At 37.2% G+C, this 16,022-nt stretch overlaps 1 protein-coding gene across 11 annotated transcripts in view; it reads right to left on the bottom strand.

The window, feature by feature from the left end:
* The window catches only part of UNC79 (unc-79 homolog, NALCN channel complex subunit), a 266,546-nt gene that overhangs the window by 213,832 nt on the left and 36,692 nt on the right, over positions 1-16,022 (bottom strand). For 8 of the 11 annotated variants that reach the window (XM_042944164.1, XM_042944162.1, XM_042944169.1 and 5 more), the window contains exons 2-4: positions 9,781-9,901; positions 4,297-4,314; positions 2,497-2,801 (exon numbers count right to left, since the gene is read on the bottom strand). In XM_042944164.1, coding sequence (XP_042800098.1) covers positions 2,497-2,801; positions 4,297-4,314; positions 9,781-9,901 — 444 coding nt within the window. The remainder of the gene's footprint in view (positions 1-2,496; positions 2,802-4,296; positions 4,315-9,780; positions 9,902-16,022) is intronic. The other 3 variants (XM_042944171.1, XM_042944163.1, XM_042944172.1) reach the window with 3 other exon arrangements.

The raw sequence follows: 16,022 nt of genomic DNA, 5'->3' as shown, positions 1-16,022 counted from the left end.
AATAAAGGACATTCAAAAAAACCATAACTATTTAGCTTTAGAATGCATGTACACCAAATCCCAATATACTGAATATATCTTTCTGTTTTTAAGTGGGCTTCATGCCCAGCGCAGAGCCCAACACAGGGCTTGAACTCACACCCCTGAGATCAAGACCTGAGCTGAGACCAAGAGTTGGGTGTTTAACTGACTGAGCCACTCAGACACCTCTACTGAATATATCTTTTGATACTTCTGGATCTCCCAATTTGTGTGTCATCAGTCAGGACCTGACAAGGAAGATGTGGATCACTTTCCTGTCCACTATAAAAGAAAATTATTGGGTTTGTTTGTCTCGCAGCAGATTTACCTTCTTAGTGCAATTTTGATGCCTAATGTTATTTCCAACTATCATGGAATTAACCTGCCATCTCAACAAGCACATCAACTGACAACAGAGAGGATGAGGCCACCCGCACGCTGGTGAGTGAGGGTCAGTCAACCTTGGCCTCAAGCTGATAAGACGTAAAATTCATAGGTTGTTTTACTAAGAATTAAATGAGGCTGTGCGTAAAGGACACCTTAGCTGCATTGTAACGTAGTTACAGAACATTAGTGCTGAAAGGGGCCTGAGAGCCAATCTGGAATATCTTTCAAGTGAGGAAACTGAGGCCCGGAGAAGGAAAGTGAGGGCCCAAGATCGCCTGACAGCTGGGAGCTGAACTGTGTCAAGAATGCAGCTCTCACCAGTGCACAGCCCTTCCCCCTGTGGAGACACCGCCTCGAGCCCTGGAACGGTAGTTCACACGCTCAGTACACAAAAGAGTCACCCAGAGGGCTCAGTAAAAATTTGGATCCCCAGGACACACCCCTCAGCGATTCTTATTCCTAAATCCCAGTGTGGGACCCAGAATTCCATATTCAAACTCCCTCAGTGATTCCAGTGTTGTTAGGAAACACTGCTGAACTCCTTTTTTTACCTCTAAGGGAGAGTCTAGTTTTTCCCTCTCTTCTAAGAACAGAGAACACAGTCTACAGATAACAGTGAAGAGTAAAGTCGCAACATAGTTGTAGGTAAAAAGCAAATATATAAATCATTCCCCCTGAAATTGTTGTAATTTAACACAGTTAAATTGCAGTTAAATGGATTGTGAGTTATCAAACTGAATGCTTTTTATCTTAATAAAGGGGCTCTAACACAGTGGCCCAGCCCAGGACCAGGCAGGTCTACAGTGACCTCAGGACAGGTTGTCACAAAGGAAAAGTACTGATGAGACCACCACCACAGTAAGCTCTGGCAGTCTTATGTTCAGAGAGTCATCTCTTTGAAATTCTGAGTGGGTACAGGGATCACAGTAAAAGTGACTGGGCTCAAAACAACTACAAAGTTACACAACAAGCAAATTTACAAATTTCTACATTTTTTTATATTCACTATAATACAGAACTGTAAATATAAGAAAAAAAAAAACAAATTCAACAATCATTATTTCATCATTTTTAAGAAAGTAGGTTTTTTTAAATTTTTTAATTAGGAACACATCTTAATAAACCATTAAACATTCTCTTAGGAGAGTTAGCTGCAAGTAAAGGGCGAAATAACTCCCACAACTCACTCATTTCCCAAATTCCAGTTTCTCTATACAGTGAAACTTTGGGTATCGTACTTCCAGAGACCAAATTATCAGTGTTTTCAAGTTAAAATGCTGTTTTAACCAATGTTTTAAACATTCATTCTCTGGAAAAATCCCTTTTCTTACTCCATGGTTTTCCATTTGATTCTCACAAATATAATACTGAATAGTTAAACAAGAGATATTGTACTCCTTTTTATGGGTTAGAAAATGGTAAGCAAGTGAGATAATGACATTGGCTAAAACACACTGTGGAAAGGGAAAGCGTTAGGCAAAGAAGCATGCTCTTAGGTCACTGTCCCGAAGCACCCCTAATAGTGTGTAGTATATGCCACATACAGCTTATAGCAGCACCATATATCATACCGACCGCCAACACTTTGTAATAATAACTAGTGATCACTGGTTAAATTTGGAAGAGTTCTTAGAGATTTATTCTTATCGAACCTCCCGGATTTAAAAGACAGGAAAAGTAAGTCCCAGGGAGAGTCTATGATTTGCCGCGAAAAATCACAGGATTAGTCAGTGGATTTGACGTGCCCTTCAGGCTCCATCTCTTACATTTTATGGGGGGCAGGTTTCTAAATCTTAGCCCACAAATCATAATTCCAACAAGCACCTCCATGCTAAGCAGGTAAATTCCCATTACAGCTCTACTCGTCCTTCCAGCCCATTCCCCTCCAAATGTAGGCCGACCTGGGTAACATCCCTCTGGTCATAAATGAGCGAAAAATGACAGGATGGGAAAAGCCATAATTAAGTTTCCATATAAGAAGGGCTTTAGCCACACAAAAACCTTTTAAGCAATTTATTACAGTAACAACGGTCTCCAGCATCCATAAACATACACATACATTCTCAAAGATTTTGATTAAATGCTCACCGTGTTGGCCGTGCTGGAGTAAAGGAACTAGATCCAGAAGAGTCACCAAAGTCACGTAGAGGCCTTGATAGTCCAAAGAAGGGTAGTCTGACAAGTGAGCATCACGACTTTGCAGGCCACGTTCAGAGGGAGCATCTCGCAGGACGCTGTAAAGGAGGGAGCGAGTAACAGTAGGGTTGATGGAACTGACCTGCGGTCTTAGAGATGGGGTGAGTGGGAATGGCACAGGAAAAAGACACATGGTCATGGGCACTGTCAAATTGGAGGCATCTTGGTTTTCCTTCTTCCCTGTGCGGGACAAAATGCTGTTGGGGGGACAAGGAAAAAAAAGAGACAACAAAGACACAAAGAACAGCACATTACATTGAAATGACACTCTAAAACAAATAATAAAACTCCAGATATATCCCACATAAGATGCAATTGCCACACCAGCAGTGTCTACACATCGAGCAGGGGTCACATAGCTTCGTGCTCAGAAATACCAATAACGCACGGTTTCTTTCGTGGAAATTGCATTGCATCTCATGTGTTATCTGGTTAGTAAGGAGCAAAAATATAAAAATGCATGTTTCAGTGCCAAACCCATGTTTTACAGTTTATCGGTTTGGTGAAGGAGAGGTTTCCTCGAAGGAAAAACAATGGTTTCATCTAATGAATTAGGGCTTTTATACTAATTAAAACAAGCTTTCAAGGCAAAAGAAGTTTTCAGCTAGACTGTCTTAATCGGGTAAACAAAAACCTGCAAAATATAGGTATGGCACTTGCAGAAACATGTTTTAGCAAAGAATAAACATGTGTGTTTATTAAGAAAGTCTTAAAAATCACATGTTTATTGCATCAAAATAATGTCTATATGTATATTATGATACTGTTTCATGACATTCTATCAGTATCATTTGAGATAATGAAGTTTAAACAGGCATATGAATTTAGAAATAATACATATTTCTAAAATGTTAGCTAAACTACATTGGAAAAGCTATAAAATAATATATAGTAGATGGTCCGTAGCATATGTTTGTGAACTAATGATAATGGTTATTTATGTGTGTTTTTTTTAATTTTGCATGTTGGGGAGGAAACATTTTATTTTATGAATACAAACATTGGTTTATTAAATAGTTACCTTCAAAATTCTAAAGACTAGGCAAGCAGTATCTGCCATATAGCTGCACATCATACAATAGTATCTTATATATTACTGCTGCTACTTACGTTATTATTCAACAAAACTCACTAAAAACTAAAGGAAAGATCATTTAGAAAGTTAAAAAAAAAGTTTAATGGGAATAAAAATAAACTCTAGAAATAAACTAGCTTTCTTTTAGCCTTCATTTTTAAATAAAAGCCTTTTAGTAAAAGCGATAAAGCAGAAAACTTGTTAATTTAAAAATAGAAGAAATAACTGCTTGGCCAGATGTTTTAAGTTTTTAAAATTAGGTTTACTATTTATCATCAAAGACAATAGTTATACATTATAATGATAATCTCTGCTGCGCTTACAAAGTGCTTTTATATAGTACACTTATATGTGAATCAAAATAGATAACAATTTATAAATGTTTCATTACATAAAAATAACCTTGTTTTACACTTACTCTATGTGCATCAAACATTACTAAGTTCTTAGTTAATGATATTACATTTACAATTTTACAGTGGTGTGAAGAATTGGTTAGTGTCGAGCATGCTTGCTATTTCAAATTGACATTTATTTTTATTTACTCTTAGTGCAAAATATGTTACAATGTAAGAAAAATGACTACATGCTTTTTATTTTCCATGTGCCTAATTTACCTCGATTTCCTTTGTCTTCTGTTACCCAATGTCCAGGGAAAAACAATTAATAATAATAAAGATAATTTCAGAATAGTTATGTAATACTTCTTAGCAAGAAATAACTTAAGATTTAGTGTTGTTTTTTTTTTTACTTTTAAAGGGATTAAATTAACCTTTTTTGTGTGTGATGTATTTATCTTAAAGTAAGATACATATACTTTATACTTTACAATGGGATAATATCAACATTCCAGTACCATCAGATTTTCCATCAGACTTTATAGTTTCCTCATATAACTTGATTATTCCTAAATGTACCACCTTTAAATGTTATGTTCTTGATAAGCCCAGTCACCAAAAATCTATTTGAATCCTGGAGGGTTCTATCCCACTGAAAATTCCTTTAGAATCATAATGGATATAAGTTAGAAATACTATTTCCCAAATTTCAGTCCTAAGTTAACCCTACTACCTACATCTTTTCAAAATTACAAGATGTGGATCTTCTAGAAGTGGTATAGAAAAACAACATTTTGCCTTAGAGAATAAAATTAGCTACATATCATATATTAATGCTATCCTTTAAATTAAGTACCGTTCTGTCATCAACTTTTCCTTGGTGGGGGAAATATAGCACATTATTTTTTTCGAGTATACTTCAGTATTGTTCCAAAGTTGGATATAATTTAAGACACTAGTCAAATCAACTTTGGAGACTCCATTTTGATATTTTTCCCTTCCTGTATATGTGGGGTTCCCAAATGATAGCAGCAACAAGTTCATACATGCAGGGAGGGAGAATGTCAGCATTGAAACAGTAAAACTTCTCTCTCACTGCCTCTAGATTTAATAAGTAGGTGAGGTTGAGGAAAAAAATGGCTGAAATGAATTATCCATGAAACCAGTTTTAAATTACCATTCATGTTTCAATGTAAGGAAATGTTTTCATTTGTGGTAAAACTTAAGAAGGGCTCATGAATCAATGTACAATGCATTGTGATTTTATGATGTTTTGTGAAGTTTATTCAGAAAAAAAAAAAAAAAAAAACCTTATTTCCCCAACCAAACTGTCTAACTCGGGAATGATAAAACCACCTACCCCATCTAAAATTCTTTCCCAGAGGACTATACACCCAACCAAAAAGAACATTAAGAATGCCCTGCTCAGAAGAGTTTGACCCAGCAACCAACTTTTCACCTTTCCTTTTCCCTCCTGAGATCCTCTTTATCAAATGTTTACTTCCAACATCAAGAGGAACCAAGAGAAGAAGACCCCTGTGGGGATGGAGAAAGATGAAAAGTTGCCCTGAGGTATTTATAGCACATAAAAATAATACATCAAATAAACTTTCTATAAGCTTATAAATTTTGACATCTTAGTTGAATCTATACACTAAATAAAATTTACTTTATCATGCGATACTCTAAAGCTACTCTGTGGACTTCAAATCAGTCATTGGAAGATCTGTTTTCTTCCTAAGCAAGTAAAAATTACAATTCAACTAAGCTTATTGAACTGAGACTAGAATCCCTTTTAAAAAACATATCAAACATTTTCTAAAGAGTTAGCAGCAAGTAGTTTTCCCCAAACATAATGATTGTTAAAAAGATTTTATGCGCAAGAAGCTGGAATGGCACCAGAAGAGAGATCTGGGGGAAGGAATTCCAAAAGACTGCATGACATAGGAAGACTGGAAACCTTTAAATATTCTGCCAGGTAAGAGGCAAGATCCTTAAAGAAGAACTTAGATATTTTAAATATGGCCCCAGAATGCTTTCAATGTAAAATGGACAGACTCCTCTGTAGCAATGAGGGGGGGATTAAACTAGATGATCTTCATAGTTCCTTCTAATACTAAAAGCAAACAAAAAACTAAACTCTGAAGTTGTGTGTAAATTGTGTGCCTGTTCCCATACTTAGGTCCCTACTAAATTAAAATGAGTACAAGTTAGCACTCAGACAAAATTTTACCCAGTATCCCAGGTCACTGCTAGATGAAATAATGCTCTAGAAGGGTTACTGCAATGGATAAAATCTGGACCAAAGTCAACTCAATTCAACAAATATTTGTTGACCCTCTTCTAAGGACCAAACTCTGCTCTAGGCTCAAGGGTTAGTAAGCTGAATACCCCGTAAGACTCATCTTCTACTAACCTAAAATTTAGGGAACCCCCATGAACTACAATGTGAGTCTAATTAAGAGCTAAGTGAACAGATGTGGACTATTCAACCACTGATATAGTTAATTACGGTAACACATAATCTCTCCTCTCCTGTGGATTAAATTAATTGAAGTTAAACACCTAGGCTAATCTCTGCCTTTGGGAATATGTACAAAGTCTACTGAAATCAGTAAGAGTCACATGCCACACATGGATACCAGAGGACTATTCCTCTAAAAATGCAATTCTGACTCAAATGAAGCTGCTGGTACTTCAAGTTGCAGATTTTACTCAAAATAATAATAATTTTAATTTCCTTGAGAATATCCAAATAGACAGAGGGTTACTCTGTGAGAATTTGTCTCTAATTCTTTCTTCTTGTTTCTTTCCAAGAATCTGCATTCTGAAAGCAAGAAGTGCTTCTGAATGTAAAAGTCGTCTAAAATGCAAAGGGAACCAACTTGTTAGTGAGTAGAAACTCTTACTGTCAATAATCTTGGACACCAAATACCTAGACCATCTTATCTGTCTTGAATTTTCTAATAGCATAAAGAAAATTAAGAAATATAAATATTATTATTATGGAGATATATATATATATATATATATATATATATATATATATATATATATATACATATCAACAGTGAAAGTGGTCATAGTTTGGTCCAATGTAGGACAATAGTTGTAAGTTCTATATTTCCAATAAACAAAAGAAATTAAAGAATTTTGCGTTGGGTTTTGTGGGGTTGTTGTCGGGGGTTTTTTTGCTGTTTTTATTTATTTTTGATTTTTGCTTTTTATTTTTTTAATGCTGAGGTAGGCAAAAAGAAGAAAGAAATTGCATTGGGTTCAGCCCAAGAGTTGAAACCTCTAAGCACTGAAGTTCAGCCTGTGACATGTTATGTTTCTTACTGTTTTCTTTCTTCTTCCTACTTCATGTGAGTGTGTCCTATAGGCTATCAACTCTGCTCTGACTTACTACCCACAACAAATTGCTAAGTGAGAGACAGCTAAAGCATCTGGGAATTAAAACACTATCCAGATCACCTCAAGCACAGCTCAATTTAACTTCCAAAAAGTTGGCAAATCTTTGCACTAAGCACTGCCTTTCCTCCCTTAATCTCAAGGAAAACCAAAACTATGCCAAGAACTCATAATGGATGCTGGTATTCCCAAAGGCCAAACCCAAGTATTTACTAAAAGAAGTGTCTTTGCACCATGATAACTAGTAATATGAGGGAGAAGCAATAGAGTGTAATTATTGAGAGTATGCTGTGGATTAAAACCACCAGGGTCAAAGCCAGGTTCCAACGCTGACTAGATAGGTGACTGAGCAATTTCTTTAACTGCTTTACGCTTTAGTTTATTATCTGTAAAATAGGTATAATACTACATTTATTTCATATAATTATTATAAGGGATTAAATGAGATGACATGTATAGTTCTTAGAACAGTGTTTGACACATATAATTACTAGTATTATCATACAATATTGCTATGATAATGGTAGTTATTGTTAATACTACCATTAGAAGCAGCTGCTGATATTGTCTTCCTTGAAAATGGTGGAACTTAAGAAACACAACAGATGAACATAGGGTAAGAGAAGGAAAAATAAGATAAAAACAGAGAGTGAGGCAAACCTTAAGAGACTCTTAAATACAGAGAAAAACTGAGCACTGCTGGAGGGGAGGGGAAGGGGGCATGGACTAAATGGATGTTGGGCATTAAGGAGGGCACTTGGATTCTACTCCTGAAACCAATACTACACTGCATGTTAACTAACTTGAATCTACATAAATAAATTTTAAAAAGAAAATGGATTCAGCTCAATGGCACAGAATCTTCTCCAACAGCTACTTGAACAAACTACCTTAACACCAGTTTTAATCATTAAAATGCTATGAACCATGATCATATCCTAATAATCCATGGCTCAAGAAAATGGAAACTTCATGTCTTGCAAACATGACTTCAGTATCCTAAATTTCCAAACTTTCTGACACAATGACTAAGACTTAAGCAGTAGGCTTCAAAGTGCCAACAAATGTCACGGTTTCTTTGCAAAGTGAATTCAGAATCTGCTTGCTACTGAAAAAACGCCTCCCACTTTGAGAACTTCCAGAATTTGTGATAAAGGACAATGTTTCCCGTTGAGAACCCTGACCTCAAAGACAAAAGGAGAATTCAAAAGAGCAGGATCAGATGCTTGTATATCAATATAAACAAACTGATTATTTCAATGAACACTGAGCAAATAATCCCACTGCAATTTGAAAAGAAGGGAAATCGCCTCTACTTACTAAGCAAGTATGAAATCTATGAATCTGATACACAGAATCCCTTTAATACAGAATAGGGACACCAAGTGTTCTAAAGAAGACAAGATACTCCAAAGAATAAAAACAAAGATCAGGGCTGTAGAAGACGAGCAGCTGACTTAAACGCGTGAAACTTCTTTCTACAAAGCATTCAGACTGCCAAAGGCTCACCTTGGACAAGCGGGGACTCCAGGGCAACTACACTCAGTCGGAATTGGTGTTCCCTCCCTAATACCTGTCTCACAAAAATGCTGCTGTTACACAGCAAAAAGAAATAGTAGCAAGTCAAGTTGTGTGTTTCCAATATCAGATTTGGAGTGAGAAGATCATGGTAATGGGGAGACCAAGCCTTAGAATGTAATGGAAAGTGAAGCGTTCCCCTTTATTCTTCAGTGTTATTTCCCAAACAACGGAGTCTTTACTTGAAAGGCTCCCCTTGTTTTTCCTAAAGAGAACCATGAAGTAGATAGGTCCCTCCTGTCTCCGTCTTATAGTAAAAGCATCCAGGATTTGTTTTTCATTCCTTGTCCTCCTCAGAATTTCCACATCAATTGTAAAGCACGTTGAACGCTTGAAGTGTTGCACAGATTGTTATTACCATACATTATACTTCAAGAAACAGGAAATACTATTGATGAACCTAAAACACTACTTCTGATTTTCTTTAAGACCGTGTTTCTTATTAATTTTAGCAATGTAAATTCTCCTGTCAATCTCATTCTATATTAATGCCAGACATACAACCTTTATCACTGTATAAATCGCTTGAAAAGACGTAAAGTGGAGGAAAGCAGGCGGTAGCCATGCAACCCTTTTTTTTTTTTTTTTTTTCAGTTAGGCCTGTGAGCTGACCTGCTATATACACCCAGAGAACTTGAGTCCAGACTCTTCTGGCAGAGCACTAGAAAACATAAGGCCCTTCAAAACTTTCAGTGCGATAAAAGTTTAGGTCCCAATCAATTCAGCAAAACTACCTAATAATTCTTTTGAAGTAGAGGATATTTTAAAGCTTACCTTAACAAGGTCTGAGAAAAGTATTTCAGGGTGTTTGCAATATCTGTTCCTGAAGGTACAGGATAAATGTTGTGAAGAACCCGGTTATGATATTCCTGTAAGTACCGGATCTTGGAAGCAACTAGATAAAAGCAAAACAAAAAAAAAAAAAAAAAAGAAAAATTATCTTGTAATATGTATGAGGTACACAGCTTGTTGGGTTTTCTTTTAATGATTAGATACAGGAATTTAATTAGTATTTTAAGGAAAATATGCTAAATTTTATTGGAATGCCATGATAGAAACAATTTAAAAGATCTTTAATTTCTTATAATTGTATCCAGCACACAATTTTTTTTAAGTTATCTGGCTTAATATCCTATTCACAAATCTTCCATAACTTTTTTTATCACTAAGAAAGGCAATGCTCCAAATCATTGTATAATCACCCCCAAGTTAGCTTCTTATTATCAAAATAATAATAGATATAAATCTCTGCCACCAGAGAATTATATTTCAGATTGCTTAACTAAAACTGAAGGAGAAAACTCAAAGGTCTTTCAACAATACTCCAAAAATCCTGAAATATAGGGAGTCCGTTGCACAATGGCATCAGTCAAAATCAGATTTTTAACTCAATGTGATCATAAAAGCACGTAGTATGTTTACTGAATGTTTGAACTGTGAGAATACGTTAAGAGGAGAGTAACTTGGTGAGTGTTGAGTAAGAATATAATGACTGGATAGTAATAAAAATATGAAAAATAAATGTCACATTTTTCCTTCCAAGGAGTTTCATAAATTAGAAAACTTCCTAATAGCTTTTCTGAGCAGAGCTGCTCAGATCTTCTCAAGATGCAGGAGGGACTCAATGGGCTTGTTTACCCTCCTAGACCTACCTGGAGTCACCAGCATTGTCCACATTCCTGACCTGACCTTTGACCTGGCTGCAGTGAATGGCCCAGTGCTAGTCATTCCTCTTTGCAAATCCCAAGGGGCCATGGTGATCACCGTCTCTCAGGTCTCCTCTTCCACAGAGCTCTCAACACTGTCCATTTGTCCTTTCAATCTTTAAGGCTACCAAGGGAGCCTTTTAGGTGGTATGGCTCACTGTCAGCAGTTAACAGAAGACATATCAAGTCCTGGAGAAGCAAGGTCTTGCTGTTCCCAACAGCCCATGGAAACAAACTCCTGGATGCAATTCTAACTGAAATGCTGGCGTAAGCAACTTAAAAAAAGTCATATGCTTTTGACAGGCGAAGAATCACAGAATGATGAAATAGAACTGGAGGGACCTTAGCGACCTTTTCTCATAACCATTTCATTTTAAAGATAGGGAAAATGAGGCACATAGGTAGTCAATGGCAGAGGTAGACCAGAATTTATACCCTTAGTTCCCAACCTGTGTTCCTTCCACTAGGACATACTCTAGATTACGAATCTGAAATGAAGTCAGTATGCAGATAGTGGGTGTTTGTTGCATGATATCAAAGCAATTTTTAGCTACTATTAGGTTAACCATTGATTCTAAATCCCACACATACCATTGATCAAATTTGCCTTTCCTCCCCCCTACTACCTGCACTAATCCCATAATATAGTTATCATTTCCCACAAAAAGAAGTCTAGATTGCAGATAATAATACCTTGAGTTTGTATAGCACATCACCTCTGAAGAAAGCAACAAGTTTATAGCCGTTGTCTCAATGAACCCCATAAATGTTTGGTTGTAAATAACTGTTTTCCTGAGATGAGGTAAAAAGAAGGGATACTTGAAAATGTTTCAATTACATAATCTACAAAAACCCATTTTCTTCTCAGTGTTCTTGATCTGCTGTTAACCACCTTTGAAAAAAATCACATTACTGGGAACCTCCCCGCCCATTAATACATAGTTCCAAGTCCCAAATATTTGAGGTATGTTCTAGCTAGCATATGTTCTCAGCTCACCTACCACCACAGGAGTGCTCTGTTACTGTGATTTTTCACAAGCTTTAATATTCAGCAGGTTTCTGTCAAGTATTTCAGGGACACCATTAACCATCCTATCACCTAAAGAAAGGTGTTGATGGTGTCAGCTGTGGACAATAAACTCATGGAAAGAGAAAAGCCATAGATCCCAAACTCGATGTTTGCTTGTAATTCAAGAGCTACAAAACCATCACTACACAACAAAAATAAGCATTTAGAACCACGGGTGAAATGAATGGATATTCTTTTTATAGTTCCTTTTGTTAAAATGCAGCAATGGCTCCTTTCAACAGGTATCCAAACATGCAAGGGAAAGCAGAGACAAGAATCACTCCCTTCTTTGAGAAGTGATTTTAATATTTTACAAATGTCACATTGCATTGTCTTTATTTACTTACCTGTTTATGTTTTGTATATCAGGTTGTAAGTTTCTTGAGGGCAGAAACTGTATCTTACTCCTGTCTCTATACCAAGCCTAACACACTGCCTGACACTCAGTAAAAACTCAATATATTTGCAGGATAAATGAACAAATGAATTATTATCTTAATAATACCCCTTACCAATTGGGGGCTTTTTTTTATTTTGCATATATACATCTGTGACTCCCACACTAGATTGTTGACTCTTTTTACCCTAGTGCCGGACATCTAGTAGATACTCAATAAATAACTGATGAGTGAAGATGATAACAGGGAAGAAAGAAAGAGGGGGAGAGAAAGAAGCACAAAGAGAGTGGTGAGTAATCATGAAAGACAACTTGTAGAACCTGTTGGAAAATGTTCAAGCTAAATTCTGTATTGGTGAAATGCAACAAAATCTTAGCAATCATAGATTTATTTAACTTTCATGTTTTCAACTATTTGAGAACATCCAGAAGGTCCCTGACATACAGTAATGTGTAATTAATTATGCTGAGAATGTGAACAGAATGCATTTACATTTCAACTTTGTACACAAAAAAAATGGTCATGTAGTTGGTTAGTAAGCCTATGTGAGCAACCAGCAGCCTCGCTGCAGCACTGAGTTCTTACTCTTTACTCCAATCATTTACCAGAATATTGTATAGAACCTCAGATAATTGAGATATAAACAAACGATCTCCAAGCTTAACTGACTGTAAGACTGTAAGACTACCTTTTTGTAGTAAGCTCCTATCCACCCTCTTCAATCACTGTTTCATCCCTCTCCACGTTCTTCAAAACTCCCCCACACCTACTCTTTTCCTTACAGTTTTAAGGAAACAGAAGTCATCTGTTACAGACTGCATTGTGCCCCCCCCCAAAACACATAGGTTGAAGGCTTGATGTCAAAATGTGACTATTTGGAAATAAGGCCTTTAAAATGGTGAATAAGTAAAAATTAGACACTCGGAGTAGGCTTTGATCCAGTCTGACAAGTGCCCTTATAAAGAGAGGACATTAGGACACAGGAGAGACACCAGGGATACATGTGCACAGAGAAAAGGCCATGTGAGGACAGGGAGACAGTAGCCATCTGCAAGCCAAGGAGACGGGCCTCGGGAGAAACCAAACCTGCCGACACCTTGATCTTGGACTTCTGGCCCCCAGGACAGAGAGAAAATTAATTTCTGTTGTTTACACCACCTGGTTTGTGGGAATTTGTGATGGCAGCCCTAGGAAACCAACTAATACACCACCACAGAGGAAATCCTCCAATAGTATAAGCCAGAGCTAAGGGTCTAAGCTCTGAAATCAAACACTTCTGGATTAAGACTTTGGTTCTACTTCTACTTAACTCCTTTTTCCTCATCTGTAAAATAGGGATAATCATAGCAACCTCATGGGGTTACTGTGAATATTAATCACTTACTGTGCCAACCACTTAGCATAGTACCTAGTACAAACTCAACACAGAGTAGACAGCAAAGCCTACTTGCATCTCCTTTCTTTTTCCAATCAAACATCATCAATCAGACCACTAGTACTCTCCCTCCCACTAAGTCATGGCCATAAGCATTCAAATAAACTCTAGAATCTCCCTTGTTAAAGGGAAACAAAAACTCTCTCCCTTGACCTGACATTCCCCTCCAGCACTGGCCTCTCTCTTCAGAGCCAAGATTATAAAGAGTTGTGTACACTCTCTCATTTCTCCATCACTTCCAATTCTTGGACTCACTCCTGTCAGGCTTCCACCACCACCACTGCCCTGAATCCCCCTTTCCCACCATCATCTGGAGCCTCCATGTTGCCACATCCAATGGGCACTTTACCATCATCATTTTCCTGGATGTTTTAGCCCATTCCATACAGCCAATCCCTTCCTCCTTGATACACCCCCATGGGCTTCCCAACAACCCCACATTCTAGTCTTCCCCCTTACTGCTCCAGTGCAGCCCCTCACTGAGCTCCACTACTTCCTCCATTACTTGATGTTTAATGTGAGAATTCCTCAGGGCTCAGGCCTAGATTCTCTGTTCCTCTGTCTCCATATTCTATCCACAGGCAATCCCACCCATCCATAGAGCCTGCAGCACGATCTATGCCAACTACTCTTAAATTTGTATCTCCATCCCAGATGGGCAGCTCTTCTGAGTAACATACCTCATCAATTCAATTTCTCTACTTAGGAATCTTACAGATATCACAAAGGCAAACATGTTCCACACTGAACACTGAACACTTATCTCACCCTTTACCCCCCCCCCAAAAAAACCTATTCCACCATCTATACAATCTACTAAGTCACTCCAACAAAGTATTCTGAGAATCATCTGACAGCTCCTTTTCCCTCTCCCTCACACCCTTAATCCAACCTGTCACTAAATCCTGTCAATGGATAATATACCTCCAAAATATACCTCCAATCTGTCTTCTGTTCTTTATCTTCATGATCATTACTGGGCACCATCACCTCCCCATCAATTGTGAAAGCCCCTTATTCATCTTCCTGGTTCTCTCTTGCCTCTCTCCAGCTCTTTCTCCTCAGAGCAAAGAGATTTTTCTAAAATATAAACTATCTCAGGGGCACCTGGGTGGCTCAGTCAGCTAAGCATCTGACTCTTGATTTCAGCTCAAACACTTCAGCTCAGGTCATGATCTCACAGTTTGTAAGTTTGAGCCCTTCATCAGGCTCTGTGCTGACAGTGCAGAGCCTGCTTGGGATTCTCTCTGCCCCACCCCCATGCACTCACGTGTATGTACACACACACTCTCTCTCTCTCTCTCTCTCAACATAAATAAACTTTAAATAAATAAATAAATAAATAAATAAATAAATAAATAAAATATAAAGTATTTCACGCAAATCCTTCAGTGGCTTCCCATTGCCCTCAGAACAAAATCTAAAATCCTTAACATATTATACCAGGTCCCTGCCTACCTTCCAACTTTGCATCATACCTTACCAGTCAGACATACTGACTCTTGCTCCAGTTTTTTGAACTGGCAAAGCTACTTTTTGCCTAAAAACCTTTATATGTACTTGTCCCTCTTCCTACAATGCTTTTCTCTCCATGTTTGTCTGGCTAACTACTACTTCTACTTCAAGGCTGACTTAAAATATCACTTCCCAATGGAGGTCTTCTCTGACTTCCCTGTCTAAACTGATTCCCTTTCCTCCACCTTCATTTTGCTCTGTCATCATACCCTATGCTTTTTTTTCCCCATAGTAGTTAACACAATTTTTAACACATATTTTGGTGATTTTTTTATTGTCTCTTCCAAGTGGACAATAGGCTCCAAGAACTAGGTCTTTTGTTCTCTATTATATATCCCTGAGTGCCCAAGGAATGCTGAATTTGCTGGGTCCCAGAAAAGATGAAAGGAAAGAAGGGAGGGAGAGGGACAGTGGCTTTTCCCCGTGGTTAAACTCTATTTCTTTATGAAAATAGCCAAGAAAGCCAACTGTTAAAGTTGTGATAAAAATAAAGAAAACACAGAAAGGAATCTGAGAAAGTGATGAATTTTATCCAGGTGTATGCAAGTCTAATCTCTGCTCTGCTCCTAGCCCCACCATTTGCTAGAAGCTTTGCTACATGTGGAGAGAAACATCCACAAGGGCAAAATTCAGGCATTCATTTTAGGCATATACAAATACTTCAACAAAATTAAGATCATATAGTACATAAGTTTTAAATCATTTTTTCTTTAAATCTTAAGTATTTTCCTATGTCACTAAGTATTTTTAATAACAACCCATTCCTATTTTTAAATTTGTATCAATCTATGCTTATTACCATAAAAGTAAAAAATTCATATTAAGTTCAATGAAGAAATAAAAATTAACTAAAGGTGCCCTATTCAGAGATAACTATACTTAACATTCTGGTG

This window comes from Panthera leo, chromosome B3 (assembly GCF_018350215.1).
Source record: "Panthera leo isolate Ple1 chromosome B3, P.leo_Ple1_pat1.1, whole genome shotgun sequence".
Classification (NCBI taxonomy): Eukaryota; Metazoa; Chordata; class Mammalia; order Carnivora; family Felidae; genus Panthera; species Panthera leo.
Note: the sequence above shows the minus strand (reverse complement) of the source record. Positions and strands in the feature narration are given on the sequence as shown.